General features: G+C 36.3%; 1 protein-coding gene across 1 annotated transcript in view; it reads right to left on the bottom strand.

Moving 5' to 3' along the window:
* Positions 1–20,984, bottom strand: part of RFX8 (regulatory factor X8) — a 121,611-nt gene that overhangs the window by 36,086 nt on the left and 64,541 nt on the right. Inside the window, exons 6-10 of the mRNA XM_072621607.1 lie at positions 15,304–15,414; positions 14,626–14,703; positions 6,964–7,077; positions 5,591–5,741; positions 279–337 (exon numbers count right to left, since the gene is read on the bottom strand). Coding sequence (XP_072477708.1) covers positions 279–337; positions 5,591–5,741; positions 6,964–7,077; positions 14,626–14,703; positions 15,304–15,414 — 513 coding nt within the window. The remainder of the gene's footprint in view (positions 1–278; positions 338–5,590; positions 5,742–6,963; positions 7,078–14,625; positions 14,704–15,303; positions 15,415–20,984) is intronic.

Raw genomic sequence — 20,984 nt, 5'->3', positions numbered from 1 at the left:
AAGAAGAAAGTGGTTCCCATCAAACAAAAGAATGCACCATTTGTAAAATGTTTATGGGGCTTACCAGTTCTTATAATCACATACCAACATGGCTCATAAGTTGTATATTTAGAAGGGGACTAGGCAGCCATTGAAGTCCCTTCCAACTCTAAAATTATGTGATCTTGTGATTAAATTTTTTCTACGAAGTGCAATTAGCACTGACTTTCCTGAGACACACAGCCTTCTGTTATTTCAGGGAGCTATCATGCTAACTCCTATGTCAGGGGAAAACATACCTTTGCCATATTTGAAAGGTAAGTCTTTCTTCTTAGTCTTTTGACAAACACGGTAACTTCTGTTGAAACACAAAGAAACAGTAACTTCTGTTGAAACACAAAACAAACAAGTGAGTGGCATTTTTTATTTCATATTCTCAAATTTAAATATTCAAGGAAGGCAAGACCCAAAAGGGCAGAATAAGCAGTAGATCACCATCACTCTCCCATATTCACCTCCAAACAACCAACCATAAACAATACCCCCCCAAAAGTCCTGGAACAGGAGAACCAGCAAAGAGATGGGGTGAAACAATCTTTGAGTCCAAGAAACTTGGAGGATTGGCAGGAAGGGTCAGTCTCGCTTAGGTAAAGGAGGAGCATATTCCAGGACAGCAAGCAACCCAGCAAGTCAGCAGCAAACCTCATCTCAGCAAACCAGGATCAGATCCTTAGCCCTAGTATGGCAGAGAAGGCAAATGACGACACTAGGATCCCCATGCCTCAGCATAGCTAGGGTACCAGAAAGACTCCATCTCTGAGAACCACTACTTGCTTGAGCATAGCCTTAGGTGAACTGACAACCTCCAGCAGACAGACCTCCATGTGCTTCAGTGTAGCCTCAAGGAAACATGGAAACACCACAGCAGTCTCAACACATACCAGACAACAGCACTAGGATCTCAGCTCAGCACCAGGTAAATTACCAGACCCCTACAACCTCCAACTGTACCAGTCACACCTCCATCCCACCCCCTCAGAGAAGCATCAGACATGAGGGTACCTTTGGGCCTCAGGACAGTATCAGTGCAACATCAGGTAAACAACCTGGGCCTGCAGTCCCAGGCATAAGAAGCCTGAGACAGTTCCCCTTCCATCCCAGGAGCAGGGCTCAAATTTAAAAGGAAGGGAAAAGGTTTAGAAAAAAACAGATGAACAAAAAACAAAAAAAGAGAATCTGGCCACAAAAAGTTATGGTGACAGAAAAGATCCAGACACAAAGTCAGAAGGGGATGACAGAGTTAAAACACCTATGGTAAACCTCCTTCCCCTCAAAAAAAACAACAACCCAGAAAGTGTTCTTAAGGCCAGAAAGAACTCATGGAAGAGCTCAAAAAGGAGCTTAAAGATCATATAAGGAAGTTGAAAAAAATTGGGAAAAGAAATGAGAGAGATATGAGAATTATGAAAAAAGAGTCAACAGCTTAGAAAAAGAAAACAACTACTTGTTGGAAATGTGGCAAAATGGAAAAGAAGATGCAAAAATCTGCTGAAAAAACAACTCCTTAAAAGTTAGAATTGGGCAAGTGGAAGCTAATACCTCTATGAGACATAAAGAATAAATCAAACAAATTCAAAAGAATGGAAAAAATAGAAGAAAATGTAAAATAACTCTTGGGAAAAGCAACCAGGAAAATAGATCCAGGAGTGACAATGTTAGAATAATTTAACCACCTGAAAGCCATAATCAGAAGGGGACCTGGACAGCATCTTTCAAGAAATTTTCAAGAAAAGTGTCCTGATATCCTGAAACTAAAGGGAAGAATAGGCATTGAAAGAATCCACTGATCACTTCAGGAAAGAGATCCCCAAATAAAAACTCCAAGAAACATTATAGCCAAAATTCAGAACTATCAGGTCAAGGAAGTAGCCAGAAAGAAATAATTCAAATATCAGGGAGCCACAATCAGGATTACCCTGGAGTTAGCAGCTACAGCATTAAAGGATCAGAAGTCATAGAACATGATATTCCAAAAGGTAAGGGAGCTAGGACTACAACCAAGAATCAACTATAAAGCAAATTAAGCATAATACATCAAAGGAAAAACATGGTCCCAAATCATTCTTTTCAAACAGGACTCTTGCTTTTGGTAATATTATGGTAGGATCCTAAATCTAGAGCCAGAAAGCCCCTTAGAGGTCAATTAGTCCAATATCCTCATTTTATAGATGAGAAAAGAAAGGAAAGCTCAATGTCTTGCCCAAGGTCATACAGGTATATTATCTGAACTCAGGTCCTCTGTCTTTAGAGCCGGTGTTTTTCCCATTGTACCATGTTGCCTCCTCTGACTATTGCCTTCCAGTCTTTCTTTCTTGTGTTTGAGAATAATTTCATTAAGTCAAGCTTCCCACAGAATCCTTAGGTGCTAGAAAAAATAGTTTATCTTTAAGTGGGAGAAGGGAACTCCGAGCATTTTTCCACCCAATTCTGAAGCATCCCGACCAAACTCCTTGCCAATTTACTACCCCATGTAGGATTGGAGACTGGGGTGTGGGGGGGGAGTTTTTAAAAAAGTATGTGCTTCCTCTTTTAGCCAAATTGCCCTCATTTATTCTATTTTTAGGTAGAAAAATAAAGGTAATAATAAACTCTATGTCCATTAGCTGTTGTGAGTACCTAAAAGTGCTGTATAAATGATAGCTGTTGTTACTTAATCTGTGTTATTCTTGATTTCTTATTTTTTCCCACATTTTCAAACAATTGCCAAATATCACTATTTCTGTCTTCATACTATCTCTCACACCTTTCCCCTTCCCACTACTGAAACATCATGTTAGTTTATGTCCTTGTCACCCTTCTCCTGGACTAGTGTAATAGCTTACTAATTGGTATCCTTGCCTCAAGTTTCTCTCTACTTCTGTCCATCCACTACATTTTAGGAAGGATGTTGGCTCTAGAAAGTGTTGAGAGGAGAACAACCAGGATAATGGGAAGTTTTTTCAATGATGCCATTTGAAGATTAGTTGAAAAAACTGGGGGTGTTTAGCCTAAAGAAGAAACTTGAGTTGAATATGATGCCCATGTCCAAGGATTTGGAGGTCTGCCATGTGGAAGAGAGATTAAACTGATTCTGTTTTTCCCCAGAGAATTGAATTATGAACAATGGATAGAAATTGCAGAGAGATAGATCCTAGCTTGGTGAAAGAAAAAAAAAACTTCCTAATAATTACAGCTGTAAAAAATTTAAAAAATGAGCTTCCTTGGGAAGTAATGGTTCCCCTGTCTGAGATCTTCAAGCAAAGGCTGGATAAGCATTTGTTGGATATGTAGTGATCACTTGTTGGATCTGGTGTAGGAGGAATTTATGGTCATGCATGGGTTGGACTCCCTGGTTTCTTTGGCTCCCTCCTATGCTGAGATTCTTGGAGAAATCTCCCAATTAGGGAGGGGAAGAAAAAAAGAGGAGCAGCTAATAAGCCAGTCAAAGAGATATAGAGAGGAAAGAAAAGAATTATAATAGAGTAAAAGCCAGTGGAGAAGAGAATTTAATGAAAAAGGAATATTTAATAGAGGTCAAGGAGATTGAAGACTGAGGAAAGAAGCAATGAATTCAGAAAGAGAGTTCATCGATTTTCAGGAAGGTGGTAGGAATAAAGACCAGATTGTAGGGAGAGGACACTCATTGAAAATTTTCCAGTACAGTATTTAATACCATAATGAATGTCTTAACAATGTTCCCCTGGATATCTTTTCCTGCTATCCCTTCTGTTTCTTTTGTTAAACAGAGAAAAAGGAATTGAGAAAGAGGTAAGGTCTCTTGTTTCAGGAACATTATTTAAATACTTACACTGTACAGCTAAGCCAAGCTTGGCAAAATATTATTAGAATCATAGATAGGGCTTTCCCAAGTGATCCCAACTCCCCTTGCCTCCAAGGAATACATAAACACAAGATTTACCATCTTACATTCCAATTTTACCAGTCAAATTCCTAAAGTCATATGGATCTCATCCAAGGATTAATGAAATGGGAAACCCTAACACCCCATTCTGTTGCTTCAGACCTGTCCCAACTTCCACTACTCTGCTACATACTAATGATGGTCATTGCCTCTTCTATCTTAGGAAAAATACAATGGTCAATTTCAGTCATTGGCAACATCAGTTGTTACTGTTTCTACTCCGTCCCCTCTGGTAACATTCCCAGGGTGTTCTCCATGGAGGTAGCGGTTGAATGTCCACAGTAATCAGCCAATCAGCAAGCACTTATTAATCACTTGCTATGTGGCACACACTGAGGCTACAAAGAAGGGAAAAAATGTTTTCCCTCCATGATCTTACATTCTAATTTTTTCCACAAAGAATGAAGGACTTCCTACTCTAAGGGATCTTCTCTTCTAAGGTGCTTCAGCATGATCTGTGTATCTTACTCTTCCAGACTCTACCTGATCTAGAGTTGTGGCTCTCTTGCTTCTCCAGTAACTGTGTCATTGCTGCCACTATAGAGGAGTCCAAGAGATTAATGAAATATGGATAATCCACATTTTTGACTCATGTGGTCCAGAGCAATTCATGCAGCTTGGAATAAATCTAAACTCTTAGAGGGTAGGTACTGTTTCACCTATATCCCCAATGCCTACCACAGTACCTGGCAGGTACCTAAAAGATACTTGCTTAATTGCTTCTCCTTGTTTCCAGACGCAGCTGGACTATAGGGACATTGGATGGAGAGTACACAATGGCAGAAAATAACACTGAAGCTCCCTACTAGTCTAATGAGGCTGGAACTAAGGCTATGGAGGTGGGAAGTAATAGCTGAGTAATTCTCATTGCTCAGCAGCCTCCATTGACTTTGACAGCTCCTCAAGGGGCCCTATCTATTATCCAGTGCTCTGTTATCTGTACCACTGCTCCCCTCCATTACTGGAGCTAACAGAGTTGATTGTATAGATAAAACTTGACTGATCTTCAGGGAAAGTTGCACAGCTGCTGCTTATCTCTGTGGTAAGCTGGCATCATTGGTTAGAGCTCTGTGCTAATGAGGTCCCTAATGAAATCTCCAAATAGGACAGTGAGCTGTAACTCTGTTCCATGGCACCAGACTCCTACTCCAGTTGTTGGCTATATTACAAATTTCTGTTTTGGGGTCAGAAGTGGGGTTGGGTGAGAAAAGATCTAAGGAAATCCATCTCTCATGTTCCTCCACTCCCAAAGGGCCCTACTGATGGCGAATAGTGTGATATAGTAGAAAGGGTACTGGATTTGGAGTAAGAAAACCTGAATTGGATTTATTGGTGATGACCCTTACCAGTCATGTGACTTTGGGAAAGTTGCTTTACCTCTCTGGGCCTCAGTTTCCTCATCTGTAGAAGTGAGGGATTGAACAAGATGACCTTTGAGGACCTACTCTAGTAACATACATATAGTAACATATATAGCAAACTCTTAATAAATGCTTATTGACTGACTGATTGATCTAGGAATTAAGAAGTACCACTATCTACACAAATGAAAGGCAATACAACCATAGAACAGCTGAAATTTACTGACTCGATTAAAAAGATCAGGTATTCTATGCATTTTATATAACGATCATTCTTGTTGGAATGTACCTTTGATCTTGGAGATCCGTAAGAGGGGTGGAAAACCTTCCAAGGCATTAAGTAGCCAGAATTCAAATTTTTTACTGAACAACCTGACTGATTTCAGGTACTGAATAGAGACATCTTCCAGGAAGTCATGAAGTAGAATGTCCTCAATTTCCTATAACAAAAGTTTCATATTATTGTGACTCTCCCTGCAACAAGGAATTCCTACAGCTTCTTGGTGACCAAAGGGTCTCCACTCAATAACAAGATTTGTAGCCCTTAGAAATCACCATGCAAAGGACCTAAAACATTTCCAAAGGACTCGATGCAAAATGCCATCCACATTCAGAGGAAGAACTATAGAGTTAGAAAGCAGAATGAAGTAGACTATTTTCTCTTATGTTATGTTTTGTTTTGTTTTGTTTTTTCTCATGGTTTCCCCCACTCATTTTAATTCTTCTATTCAACATGACTAAATAATAAGTGTTTAATAAGAATATATGTGTAGAACCCATATAAGTTTGCATACCATCTTGGGGAGGGAGGTGAGAGGGAGGGGGAGAAAAATTTAAAACTTATGGGAGTGATTGCTGAAAACTGAAAAAAAAATGAATTATGAAAAAAAAAAAGCAACCACCATGCAAATTGTTTCCTGAAGGGTGATGAGGTTCAGCATTAGCTGAAGAGATCCAACCATAGACATGACAAAGAAACCTTGGCAAAAATAGGAGACAAAATAATAACTAATTTTTTGTTGTTTGGGGTGGCAATGGAAGTGCAGACCTGTGATTTATCTTATTATCATAGGGAGCTCCCCAAATGGAAATTCTTTCCACTGATGCAAATTAACAATTCCTCTGAACCTTAGACAGTTATTTGGGGGCATTGAGAGGTTAAGTGGCTATGATCATACAGCTAATGTGTATCAGTGTCCAGATGTGAACCCAGGTCTTTCTGACTCTAAAGCTATCTACTATGTCAAGCTGCTCCTCTTTAAGGTTGAAACTTTCAAAATACTAACAATTCATTAAACTTTCATTATTTAAATGATCTCCAAAGTCAAGGAGAAAGCTGAGATGATTATTCTGATGACTCTTTCCAGCTTCCACCCCCCCATCACCTCCATTTTGTCCTAATTAACCCAAGAAAGGACTTTTCTGTAGTTAAAGCACTCACTAGAGCTCTAGCATCATTCTGTATCAGGGCTAATTGAGGGAGGAAAAACCAAATCTTAGACAGGGGCTGAAACACTCTTGTTTCATTAACCCCATCACTCTTCAGTGAGCCTGAAGTCAATGGGAGTTAAGAGAAAGGGAGAACTGGGTATGTGATCCCAACATTTGGTATCAATTCTCATAGAGGATATGAATCAGAAATTCAAACAAATGTCTGCATACCTTGTACAGCTGGGCATCATAGCATTTAAAGAGCTGGCAGACATCAGGTGATGACATGAATGTTACGGTATCATGTTGCAGAGACTTCCAAAAAAAAGCCAGCAAGTCTTCAACCTATTGTAAGTAGAAGGCGACATCATTGAAAGTTCATTTTAGGTCCATTATGACTAAGCTTCCATATATATTTAATCAGCTCTAAGAGTTGTAATAGGATAAATTGTTTTCTAATTAATTTAAAAATTTGGCTGCAGACCATCACTATCAACTTCATGAAGCTGATCTCTAAAATATTCCTTAAGGAAACCTGTCAGGAAATGTGTGCCAGATGAGTGGGATAACATAGAACATATGTTCTGAATGGGAAGTAGGTGTCCCATGCAGGGAGTTAAGCAAAGTTGTTCCTTGAACACAAAGACACTCTTACTGGGCACAGGGTGATAAGAGGAGAAGACTTCCTAGTCCACAGCTCTTTTGTTCAGTGGCTGACTTACTGAGTATATTGATCAATCAATAATCCTTTATCCAGAACTGAAAGAATTAATATCAATGTTTATTTCAGAAAGGATCTTAAAATAAATTTGGTTGGAATGAATATGATCATATTTGCAAAGAGATTAATGTTAACCTATAAGACTGAAAAAGTCTCAGATATTGACTTCATGCCAATGATTTGGAAAAAAAAAATAATACCACTTCCTCATCCAGAAAAGTTAGAAATCATATAGCCAAGAAATCTACTTTTTTTTGCCTGAATGACTTTTTAAGTTCCATTTTTATACAGGATAGGAAATATGAGTCACAGAATCATAGAATTTTAAAGCTAGAGGATAGGTCAGAAGTTGTTCTATCCAATTCTCTCTCTCTTTCTCTCTCTCTCACTCTCGCTCTTGCACTCTCTCTTTCTCTTTCAACTAGACTTATCATTTCATAAGTATAGGGAACTACCATGGAGAAAATCCCCTCTACCAAGGCAGATTGGTACTCTCTCTGCAGTTAATAGTCTTAGAGTGTTGCTTGGGATGCTAAGACTTGTGATTTTCCAAGAAGCATCTAGCCAGTATGCATCAAAGGCAGGACCTGAACCCAGGTATCTCTGGGACTCAGACACCAGCTCTCTATCCACTATGCCACACTGCGACTCATCTTAAAGTTAGAGAAAGCAGTCCCAAAAACCAAGCCTCATGCTCTTTTCAGGGGGACCTTGATCTCTGGAATTATTTCCATTACCAGAAAGGGGCAGAAGGTGCTATAATAAGAATCTGATTTACCAATCACTGCTGTTATAGTCGTTGGTAAGTAGTTATCCTTAAGTACAAGAGGGTGAATACTAATTTAGCTATCCATTCCATATAGCTGGGGTTAGGGGTGCAGTGTGCTTACGGTATAGAAAATCCATGTAAAATTTTTTGACCCTCCCTTCACACTAGAGAAGTCTGAATATTTTCTTTTTTCTTTTATGAGATGTTTATAGTAACTTATTATAAAATTTGAATTAAGCATTAAGTCTTTATAGTCTCTGTGTCATCTGCTGGCTTTCATGTGTAGTCTAAGGTTTCCACAAAAGTCCCATTTAATTTCTTATGCCAATCCATGATATATTAAAACTGTGACGGGGAAAATTGCAATGTGGAAAAAAAGGTAACTATGATTTCAACTTTAATAGAAACTATAGCTAATCTAGAGTTGCCTGGGAAATGGATAGTGTGTTAGTACAAATAAAGGGCATGACCCTAAAATAAAATGGCTTTGAAAAGAAAATTCAGGTAGACTGCAAAAAAATTACAAAAATAATTCTACCATTTGAAAAAGTCTGATTTTCCATTTAGGAGAAATCTTTTTTCCCCTAAAATTAATGCACTCAGGAAATGAGGAAATTTTTGTTGTTGTTCAGTTGTTTCCAGTCATGTACCTCTTCATGATACCATTTGAGGTTTTCTTGGCAGAGACACCAGAATGGTTTGACATTTCCTTTTCTAGTTCATTTCACAGAGAGGAAACTGAGGTAAACAGGGTTAAGTGACTTGCCCAGGATGCTGCTGCCAGTAAGTATTCAAAGCCAGATTTGAGCTCAGGATGAATGTTCCCTGACTCTAGGACTAGCAGTCATCTATAAAGATGTGATGTAGATTCATGGCAAGAGAGGAAGATTGGTCACTTTCATGGCCTCTTCTTGAGCACAAATCTGGTCATGTCACTCCTCCATTCAAAAAATCTTCAGCAGTTTCCTACTGCTTTCTGAACTTTTTTTTGCCTGACATGCAGAGCTCTTTACAATTTCCAGGCTTATCTCATCTCACTTCCCCTCATTTACTCTATGGTTCAGTCAATAATCAGTAACATTTATCAGGCTATTACTACGTCAGGCACTGTGCTAACCACCAAAGTGAACTTTACTCACTAGAACCCATCCCTCACTCTACAGCCTTTTTGAATTTGCTCCTTATTCCTGCAATACTCTCTCTCCTTCTGCTTGTTTGATTACTAGTCATCATTTAAATTCTGATTCAAAATGTCTCCTCCTCTAAGAAGCGTTCCTTGATCCCTCCCAGCATACAATAACCTCTCATCTTGTACATCCTGCAAACTTTTTCTTCTTTTAAAAAAATATGTTATTTATTTTTAACATTCTTTTTTTTTAATTTTGAGTACCAAATTCTTTCAGTCCCTTACACACCTTCCCCACCTCCTGTGAAGATAAGGAAATGATATCAATTATACATGTGAAATCATCCAAAAAGATATTTCCACGTTAGCTATATTTTTAAAAAGAAAAAAAAATTAAACAAAGCAAGAAAGTTATAGTTCAGTTTGCATTCAAAGTTCATCAATTCTCTCTCTGGAGATGGACAGCACTTTTTCATCATGAATCTTCTGGAACTATCTTGGATCACTATAATGACCAGAGTAGACAAATCTCTCATAGTTGATCATCATTACAACATTACTGTTACTGTACACAGTGATCCCGCAGTTCTTCTTACTTCACATTTCATCAGCTCATGTAAGTTCTGCTATGTTTCTTTCCCCATGAAACCACGTGCCTCATTATATCTTATAGTGCAATAGTACTACATTAAAATCATATGCCACAGCTCGTTCAGCCATTCCTCCATTGATGAGCATCCCCTCAACTTCCCATTCCTGGTTACCACAAAAGAGCTGCTATAAAAAATTTTATACGTATAAGTCCTTTCTTTTTTTCTTTAATCTCTTTGCGTTATAGAGCTGGATCGAAGGGTATGCAAAGTTTTATAGTCCTTTGGTTGTAGTTCCAAATTGTTCTCCTGAATGTTTGGACCAGTTAAAACTCTACCAGGAGTTCATTAGTGTACCTATTTTCCCTTATCCTCTCTAGTATTTGTTGTTTCTGATAGGTGTGAGGTGGTACCACAGACTTATTTTGACTTTCTCTAAATCAATAGTGATTTAGAGTATTTTATATAACTAAAGTTAGGTTTTATTTCTTCATCTGAAAATGCCTGTTCATATCTTTCGACCACTTACCAATTGGGCAATGGCTCTTATTTTTATAAATTTGATTCAGTTCCCTATATAATTGAGAAATGAAGCTTTTATCAAAGAAACTTACTGTAAAATTTTTTAATATTGCTTCATTATTCATGGTACCTTTTAGCAAAATGTAGTTTCCCTGCTTATCTCTTTTAATTACGTTGCTTTTTGCTTTTACTTTGTCTGAGATTATGATTGCTACCCCTGAAATTTTTTTTTTTACTACAGCTAAACATAATAGATTCTGCTTTGGCCTTTTATTTTAACTGTGTATGTGTGTGTTTCAAGCGTGTGTCTTATAAATAACATATTGTCGGATTATGGTTTTTGATCCATTCTGCTATCCACTTCCATTTGAACTTACCTCATTCATCTTCACAGTTATTACTGCATGTTTCCCTCCCTCCCATACTTTCCCTATTAATCCTTCTCTCTTTTTATCCTGTGTAGATCTCTGTATGGGAAGATAATACATGTAACCCTGAGAATGTTATTATTACTAAGACTGTTAGAGGGAGTCTAATTAGCAGAAGGCATGTGTGTAATTCTATTACACTGAGATGGTCTCAGAAGGAAGGGTGGGAGCAGCAATATTCCGATGCCACTCTCATTTAAGTGGTTCAAGGAGGGAAGAATATACATACACACAGCTGGGCATAGAAATTCACCTTTCCCAGAAAGGAAGTAGGAAGGAAAGAAGCTAAGAGAAAGAGGTAAGGAAGAAGAGGAAAGGCAGATTAAAGAAGACAGTGGTAAGAAGCAAAATAGATTCCTGAGGAGGAGACAGGATAAAAAAGGTAAGGATAAGAGAATAATATGAAAAGAAATACATAGTTAGCAATCATAACTATGAATGGGAATGGAACAAATGCATCCATAAAATGAAACAGTACAGCAAAATGTATTAGAAGCTGTAATCTAACAATATATTGTTGTTTACAAGTAACACATTTGAAACAGAAAGATATACACCCAAAAGTAAAATAAGCGGTCAGTGAAGAGTCTATCATGCTTCAGTTGAAGTAAAAGAAGACGGGGTAGATGTCATGATCTCAGACAAACCAAAAGCAAAAACAGACCTAGTCAAAAGAGATAAACAGGGAAACTATATTTTGCTAAATGGTACCATACACAATGAATTAATACAAATACATATATGTGGCAAATGGCAAGGTATCTAAATTCTTGAAGGAAAAGCTAATTAAGTTAAAGGGGAGAAATATAAAATAAAACTTTTATACACTTGCAAGACCTCAACTTAACCCTCTCAGACCTAGATAAATTTAACCATAAAATAAACAAGACACAAATTAAGGAGATGAATAGATCTTTAGAAAAGTTAAATACACTAGATCTCTGGAGAATATTGAAAGTGACTAGAAAGAAATATGCCTATCTTGCAGCTGGGTATGGCATCTTCATAAAAATTGAACACATATTAGTTCATAAAAACATCACAAATAAACAAAGAAGGGCAAAGATAGAACATGCATCTTTTTCTGGTAGTAATATAATAAAGATTACAATCAACAAAAGGCCTTTGAAACATAGATTAAAAATTAATTGGAAACTAGATAACCTAATCCTAAAGAAAGAATGGGTCAAAGAACAAAACATAGAAATAATCAATAATTTCATTATGGGTAATGATAATAATGAGACAACATACCAAAAGTTGTGAGATGCAACCAAAGCAGTACTAAGCGGAAAATTTATATCTTTAAATGCTTATATCAATAAAAGAGAATGACTAGACCAAAAGATTGGACATGCAACAAAATAATTAGAAAAACAACAAATTTAAAATTCCCTTAAAATTAAATACCAAAATAGAAATCTTGAAAATCAAAGAAGAGATTAATAAAATTGAAAGTAAAAAAATTGAACTCATAAAAAAACTAAGAGCTGTTTTTATTTTAAATATATACATTATTGGCTAATTTGAGTTTTATTTTTCTTTTTCCCACCTAACTTGATTTTAAAAAGAAGAAAATAAAATTACCAGTATGACAAATGAAAAGGGTGAATTCACAACAGATGAACTAAAAGCAATTATTAGGAGCTAATTTGCTCAACCATATACCAATAAAACAGACAACCTAAATGAAATGTAGATTGCCCAGATGAACAGAACAGGAAATAGAAGACAAGAAGCCCTATCTAAGAAAAAGAAATGGAAAGAGCTATATAGAGCTCTCTAAGGAGAAAAAAAAAAAACCAGGACCAGATATATTTAGAAGAGAATTCTACCACGTATTTAAAGAACAATTAATTTCAATACTATATAAGCTATTTGGAAAAAAAGGTATAAAATAGTCCTACACCAAATTCCTTCTATGACATAAGTATGGTCTTCATACCTAAACCAGGTAGAGCAAAAACAAAGAAAAACTATGGACCAATTACCCTAATGAGTGTTCATTTTAAAACTGTAAATAAAATACTAGCAAGAAGATTATAATAATATATCACAAAGACTATCATTATGATCAAGTTGGATTTATATCAGGACTTCAGAGACAGTTCAATATTAGAAAAACTGTAAGCAATAATTTACCACACAAATAATAAAAACAACAAAAAATCATTTGATTATTTCAATAGATACAGAAAAAGCTTTTTGACAAAACACACCTATTCCTGTTTAAACAAAAACACCAAAAAGCATAGGAATAAATTGAATTTTTCTTAAAATGATCTAAAACCAAGAACAGGCATTATCTTTAATGGGGACAAACTAGAAGTCTTCCAAATGAGATTAGGGATGAAGCACAGATGATTATTATCACCATTATTATTGAGTATTGTACCTGAAATGCTAATTATAACAATAAGACAAGAAAAAAACTGAAGAAATAAGCATAGACAATGAGGAAACAAAGCTATCATTTTTTTGGAGATGATGTGATGGTTTTCTCAGAGAACCCTAGAGTCATCTAAAAAACTAGTCAAAACAAATGAACAATTTCAGCAAAGTTGCAGGATATAAAATAAATCTACACAAACTATCAGTATTTCTATATATTAGCAATAAAACCTAGCAGAAGTTCTACTAAACATAACCATAGATTACTTGTGAAAAATAGTTTCAAATCTACTTGCCAAGTGACATGCAGGATATATATGAACACAATCACAACACATTCTTCAAACAAATAAAGACAGATACAAATAATTAAATAAATGTTCATTGATAGAGGCAATATAATAAAAATAATGCAAAGGACTGAAGTGAAAACCAATTATATATCTATGTATCGGGTAGTTAGGTGGAACCGTGGATAGAGCACTGAGCCTGGAGTTCGGAATTCAAATCTGGACTCAGACGCTTAACTAGCTGTGTGACCCTGGGCAATTCACTCAACCCCTATTTGTCTCAGTTTCTTATCTGTAAAATGGGAACACAGTGAAGAAGAAAATGACAATAGTGGCTAAGGAACTGTCCTTTATTTCTTCTTTCCATCCTTTTTCCTCAGTTCTAAGATTTGTTTGGGGTTTTTTTTTCATTTTTGGAGGTAATTAGGGTTAAGTGACTTGCTCAGGGTCACACAACTAAGAAGTATCTGAGGCTGGCATTGAACTCAGTTTCTCCTGACTCCAGGACTGATGGGCTATCCACTATGCCACCTACCTGCCCCTAGTGGTCTGTGTATGTGTGTATGTATATGTATATGTGTGTGTGTGTGTGTGTGTGTGTACATGTGTAACTTCCAGTGTGGAAATACCTTTCAATGCAGATAGATCACTCTTTGGCAATTTATAGTCTTAGAGAGATGTCTTGCTCTCTAACCAGAAATTAAATTACTTTTTTATAGTCACATAAGGTATCATTTTCAGAGGCTGAACTGAAACCCAGATCTTTCTGAGTTCAAAGTTGGATCTTTATCCACTACAACATACTATGTCTATTAGTTATCTTTATCTCATACAATGTTTAAATTATATATTAAATGGACACATATGAACTTATACCTATTAACTAGCTAAATGACATGGTTATTCATTAAATATCACCTTTATGATTTATTAAAATGAAATCATTAAGAAGTGTGGTCCATGTTGATGGGAGGAAGGCCCATATCCATGAAACCACAAGTATTTCAAAGTACTATGGCACCATTAACAACTTCATTCTGATGTGTAAAATCCTACCCTGTCAAGTTCCTGGTTCCTCACATTTTGTAAAATATCTTGACAGTAGTTGCAATATTCATCAGCAAGAAATACAACCTAGGTCAGAAAAGAACAAATTTCAGTTCTTGTCAGTTCACTCTCTAGAGTCTTCTGCCTTATACGCTGTCCTCACAACTGGAGTCCTTATACTAAGACCATTTATGTTTGGGACTTAAAAACAATAAATAACAATTTAGATGTGAATAGCTCCATTAAGTCTCATTTCCCATCTGTATACACCTATTCTCTCCCACCTCTACTCCTCCCCCTTTAAATATCCACCAGCTTTTGCTCTTCAAGTCACTAACTCCTCATTCCTTTCCCTTCATTGCTGTTCTGTCCCAACTCTTCTCCTACATAAATGGAAGTCTTATTCCCTTTCCTTTCACAGTGATGTAGCCTCCAACTGGGAGCTGACCAAAGTAGTCCCAATCTAGGGACAGCCTATGAAGCAATGAAGCCCCCAGCCATCACTATTCCCTCTGAAGAGTATAGGGCCTCCTTTTTCAACCTTCCCATAGATTTTATTCTGGGAAGATTCAGGAAAGCAAAAGCAAATCTTGCTCTTCTCCATCTGAGGCATAATCAGCAGAACTTTACTGCCTGAACAAGCACGCAAAATGGAAATATAATTTATTTCCAGAAGTTCAGACTTACCATTTTATAAGAGTATTTTTTTGCCAACTCTTGCTCCCAAAAAGGAAATCTCCTGAATTCACATAAAGGAGATCCAACTGTATCTGTCTTGATCTGTGAACTAACATCAAGCTAGAGAAAGTTTAGAAAATGTCTTATTTCCATCATAAAATATTTATTATCTTGCAACAAACTATTTGAATACAGAGAAAAAAACCATTATTTTGTCAACAGATTTCATTGTTTTAATAGTTTGCCAAGAGGCCAGGATATAGAACTATTCCAAGGAAGATAAGGGTATATCTCACCTCAAATAAACTTAAACCTCTCCTTTCTTGCTGAGATCTGTAGTTATTAATGCATGGTTATAGATTTAATATCCTATGAAAACATTTTGTGAATCTGGACCCAGAATTTCTATTCTTGTGTTGAAGATGAAATGTTAGACTACATTGGAACATGCATACTATTTGGGGCTATACAGAAATATGCATATTTTTCCAAATTATTTTCTATGTGATATATAATTTTTTACATTGTCAATCATCTACAATCCCATAACTTAAATTCACTTGTAATAATAATTATAGATCAAATTGCTTTATATAATAAATGCCATATTGTAGAGGGCCAGTACTGATGGAGTCTAGAATGTGAGGTACTGTCCAGGTTTTATTTGAGACTTGTACTTCTGATATGCAAGGATGAGAACATCCTGACCCTGCCTGTGTTCTCCCAAGGTTGTATCGCTAGAGGAACTAGATTAGGAAGTATGAGAAGTAAACTAAAAATGTTCTCATGGGAATAACCTTGCTTGCTTGAATGTTCTCATGGGAATAACCCTGCTTGCTTGCCTGTAGAAAATCTATATAAACCCCTGCCCTCAGATTAATAAATGGTAGTTGTTCTTTACGCTCCTCGCCTGACCCATGGTCTTTCTTCTTCAGCACTGCTTCACTGAACCACTCGGGGATGCTGGTCGTCCCCCCACACCATATAAAGGATGACTTGAAAATATTTCCAGGTTTCAGCTGATTGTGTACTATATGAACGCTTTCAATGATGGTTTCACTAAAAAAAAAACCTTACAAATATGAATAATTCAGTATGATGTATACTTCCTCTTATGGATCTATTCATAATAGTTGCTTGCTATGATAAAAGCCTCTATTCTCCTCTATCAAGGAACTTTTCTTACATGTGTTAAGATCATACACAATATCTAGCAAATGCAGTTATAAATAACACTGTTCAAGAATTATTTGAATAACATCTACATTCCAACCCTATCTCTGTGCCTTCTCACTGGCTGATCCCCATGTCTAGAATGTGCTCCCTTCTCACCTCTACCTTTTAGAATAATAACAATAATGATGATTGATGAAGATAGCTAACATTTATATAGCATTATAAGGTTTATAAAACACTTCACAAATATTATCTCACTTTATTCTTACAATAACCTTTGGCTATAGGTACTATTATTATCTCCATTTTACAAACGAGGAAACCAGGGTAGGCAGAAATTAAGTGACTTGCTCAGGGTCACTCAGCGAGTGAGTATCTGAGACTTGCTTTGTACACAGGTCTTTCTGACTCCAGATCTAGTGCTTTATCCACTCTGCCACCTACCTCATTTCATCTGGCAATTCGTACATTTGGCTTTTCCTGACACTCTCAAATGCTACCACATTTACCTTGTCTATATTTTGTATTTAGCTACAGGTGTAAATATTATTTCCACAGGTGTAAATATTATTTCCACAAATTGAATGTAAGGGACACTTCATTTTTATTTTTGTATTCCCGTATCTAGCAAGGGGCCATCCCTTGGCTACTTCTTAAATAGGCCTATTCAATGAAGGGATGTTACCTCACCCTAAGTGAGTACCTAAATAGATGTTGGCCAAAAGGGGCCAAGGCCTCCCAGTGCACCCTGGGCCATCTCCAGTCATCCTGATGAATATCTGAGACGGCTCTGGAGGAGAAGTGAGGCTGATGACCTTGCACAGCCCTCCCTCACTCAAAACAAAGTCAAGTGCAAATCATTTCTCTGATGGTATGGGAGTAGATGCAGCTGCCTGAATGGGGACCCAGCTAACTGAGTAACTCAACTCCTCTTCTCCTGTCTGTCTACCCCTCCCTGTCTACCCCTCCCCTTCCTTCTCCTCTCCAAAGGTAGGTAAATTTGGATGACCAGAAGATGCCCAGTTAACTTGGTTTTCCTGGCTAGATTCTTTCCCTTCCCTTCCCTTCCCTTCCCTTCCCTTCCCTTCCCTTCCCTTCCCTTCCCTTCCCTTCCCTTCCCAAAACCTTAAACCTACGACACTCTGAAGCTCATATATTGGAGGACTCTAGGCCCCTGCCTAAGGGATCTCTTCTGGCCCTCCTGGTTTAAGAATGATTATCAATAGTAACTGTTGCTGTTTCCTTCCCAGTCTGATGTCTTTCTCTTTCTTTGCCTAATTAAAGGAGCCATCTCCTGGTTACTTCTTAAATAGGCTTATTCAATGAATGGGTATTACCTCACCCTAAGTGAGTACCTAAATAGTCCTTGGTCTAAAGAGGCCAAGGTCTCCCAGTGTACTCTGGGTCATCTCCAGTCATCCTGATGAACATCTGGTCACTGGATTCAGATGGCTCCGGAGGAGAAGTGAGGCTGGTGACCTTGCACAGCCTTCCCTCACTCAAAACAAAGTCAAGTGCAAGTCATGTCATCATTTCTCTGATGGCATGGTCTTCTTCAGCAACAAAGGACAGACACAGTAACAGTGACCAGAATATTATATTATTATTCTATTACATATCATATTACATATAATAATATATTATATTATTATATCATAATCAGTGCTTGTTAATTCATATTTGTCTACCAAAGTTGTTCATCACAAAACATGGAAGATGTCTTGCAAGAGATTTAAAAAAAAGGGATTTCCCATAGATGATAAGATATTCCAAATTCTCCTGTTTGCATATGATATTATGCTGACTACATAAAACCAAAGAGGGTTATGGGTTCTTCCCCATTATTGCTTGTTTGAGAGAAATTAATGACTACTTCATTGGTTTGTCCATCAGGACTTCTGAAAGTATAGATATGGCTGGGAATGGTGGAAGGACTATAGTAAGATATTTTGTTGCTGAAACTCTAACTCCTCCAAACTCATTCACCCATTTTCTCTACAATAACACTGCATCCATCCAAGTCCATCTTTAATCATCCGCTGGTACCTCTGTGGTTAACTAGGACATTTTCCTTATAATACTGTAGAAATCTATAAAGCTCAAAAATGTATGAAGTTCATCCCAAAAAGTCATATTCAAAAGAAGTCAACTAAAAGAATTTACTATTAGAAACTCTGAGAAACTGATAACCAAGAGAATGAAAAATCCACTAGTACAAAAAAAAAATTCCAGAGCTCCTTAATTCAGTTCCTACAGAGGCAAGGCCACAGAAACTATTTATAGGAAAATCTTTTCATTATACACCAGTAAAAGTAAGTAATCTCAGAAGCTGCATGAAAGCTTATGAATTATCTTTCCTACACCATTTTTCTTAATCAGAAACTTGCAGTAAAATTTTGAAAGAATAAGTACATAACTAATCAATTGGTATCAATGGTATTTGTTTTCTAATTTAATCAGTTCATGGCAATTATCTTTCTGAAAAAGCAAAGAAAAAAGTTCAATTATTTTCTAATGTGCTTTTTGTCAAAGAGAGAAGGAATATTTAAAATGTTGATAAGATTTTTAATTATATCACAGAAATTTTAAATTAAAATTTACTAAATTGACCTTAATTCAATTCAGTTTAAGAAGATTTATTAAGTGTCCTTTATGTGCTAGGCCCTGTGGATACAAGAAAGAAAAAGTCTCTGCCCTCAAGGAGCATATATTCTTTAGGGGGAAATAAATGTTACTCCAAAATAAAGTTATGGAGGTTTCTCCTCCTTCCCTTAATATTTAAGAGGAAGTATCATGGTACAATCAACTCAAAGGAGAGTATATTTCCATAAAAATTGTGTATATCAAAAATTCATTTGCTGGTTTAAAAGTCTGAGGAAATCCAGGTTAGAAGGGACACTTTAAAAAGTTACTCCTATGAAGATAGAACCCCTAAAATTTAAATGACCTAAAATAATTAAACATACAATGTGTGGGTCTATGACTAGAAATGCAATCAAATTTATTTTCTACTCTTTAGCTTTCTAGCAATGATAATTTCTGAGATGATGCTCACATATTTCTGATTTACTTTGTAATTTAGATATTAGATCTTTTTCTTCAACGAAACTAATAAGTTATTTTCTAAAGAGTTTCAAACTGGAAGAGCTGAATCACATAGAAAATGACATTCTTGGTAAATGAGGCTAAAAGAAATAAGAAAGTTAAAATTAAATGAAAGGATGATTTCACTGGTATTCATTAGAGAAGCAAAGAAAGGATTGGGAAGAGGGGGTTTTATTGTACAAGCCAAAGTAAAAGAGCCTACGCAATCACAGGATCATGTTTTGCAAAACTAAAAATAGAAGAGTTCTTTGCAAAAAAGAATCACAAAAATAATTACAGTACATGTACCAACACCAGTTGCTGGGGATTAAGTGGTAAAGAAATTCCATAAAAGACTTGATAAGATTCTCCTAATCAAATTAACGTAAAATCTGATGCATGGTGACTTCCTTGTAAAAGTGGGAAAAGATGAAGATGGGGAGAAATGTATGGGAAAGCATGGTTCAGGAAGAAATGAGAAAGGCCAAAGACTTGAGACTTATAGATTACATAGAAGTTTCAGGTCTCTATATTGTGAATGATTTCTTTGAAAAAAATAATTGGTAGGTTCTAGATATTTGCGATATCAAATAACACTGAAATAAATTATATTTTGCCAGATGAAGACTTGTTATTGATGTGGGAATTATCCTTGATTCAATTGTCTGTACACTATCTAACCATCAAGTCATCATTCTAAGATCAAAATTATCAAAATTACTTTAAAAAATAAGAATGAGGAAAATATAGTGTATAATTGAAACAAATAAAGTCTGAAATTTTTAAATAAGTAACAAGAATGAAAAAATGAGAAATGGACAACAAAAATTACATCAATACTGACTCTATTAATATTATTAAGAAGTTTAACCAATGTAAATCAATTACCTCTATAACAAGGGGGTAGAAAGTATCTTGATCAGAAAAGATCTGACTTGTTTGCCAAAAAAGGTATGGAGAAAATAAAATACCATTATGATGATTATTTGCTGATTACAAATACATATTTGATTTGATAGGACAAGTTCTTCTTTACATGTTCTTTTACAGGAAGGTATCTCCTGCCCAAAAATCAAGAGTCCTTGAAAAATTTATATCTAACAGGAGTAACACTGCTCAGAGACCTTCTAGTCATAAACATCAGACAGAGTGTAAAACAGTTAAATGCTTGCCAAAGGTGTTCACACCTGTGATACAGGAGCTCCAATGCTGAATCCAGGATAAAGAGTGATTCCCTATGGATGAGAGTCCTCTACATGACCTTGTTTGTAGATAACATCATGCTGATTGCATCAAGCTCCAGAATATTACAGAGCCTTCTGGAAACAATCATTAAAAGGAATTTGACCACATCTATTCACACAGGAAAGACCAAATCAATGAAGTAGATGAAGAATGTTTATTGTTCAGATTTCAACATGCATATGGAA

The sequence above is a fragment of the Notamacropus eugenii genome, chromosome 6, assembly GCF_028372415.1.
Source record: "Notamacropus eugenii isolate mMacEug1 chromosome 6, mMacEug1.pri_v2, whole genome shotgun sequence".
In the NCBI taxonomy this organism is placed as follows: domain Eukaryota; kingdom Metazoa; phylum Chordata; class Mammalia; order Diprotodontia; family Macropodidae; genus Notamacropus; species Notamacropus eugenii.
Note: the sequence above shows the minus strand (reverse complement) of the source record. Positions and strands in the feature narration are given on the sequence as shown.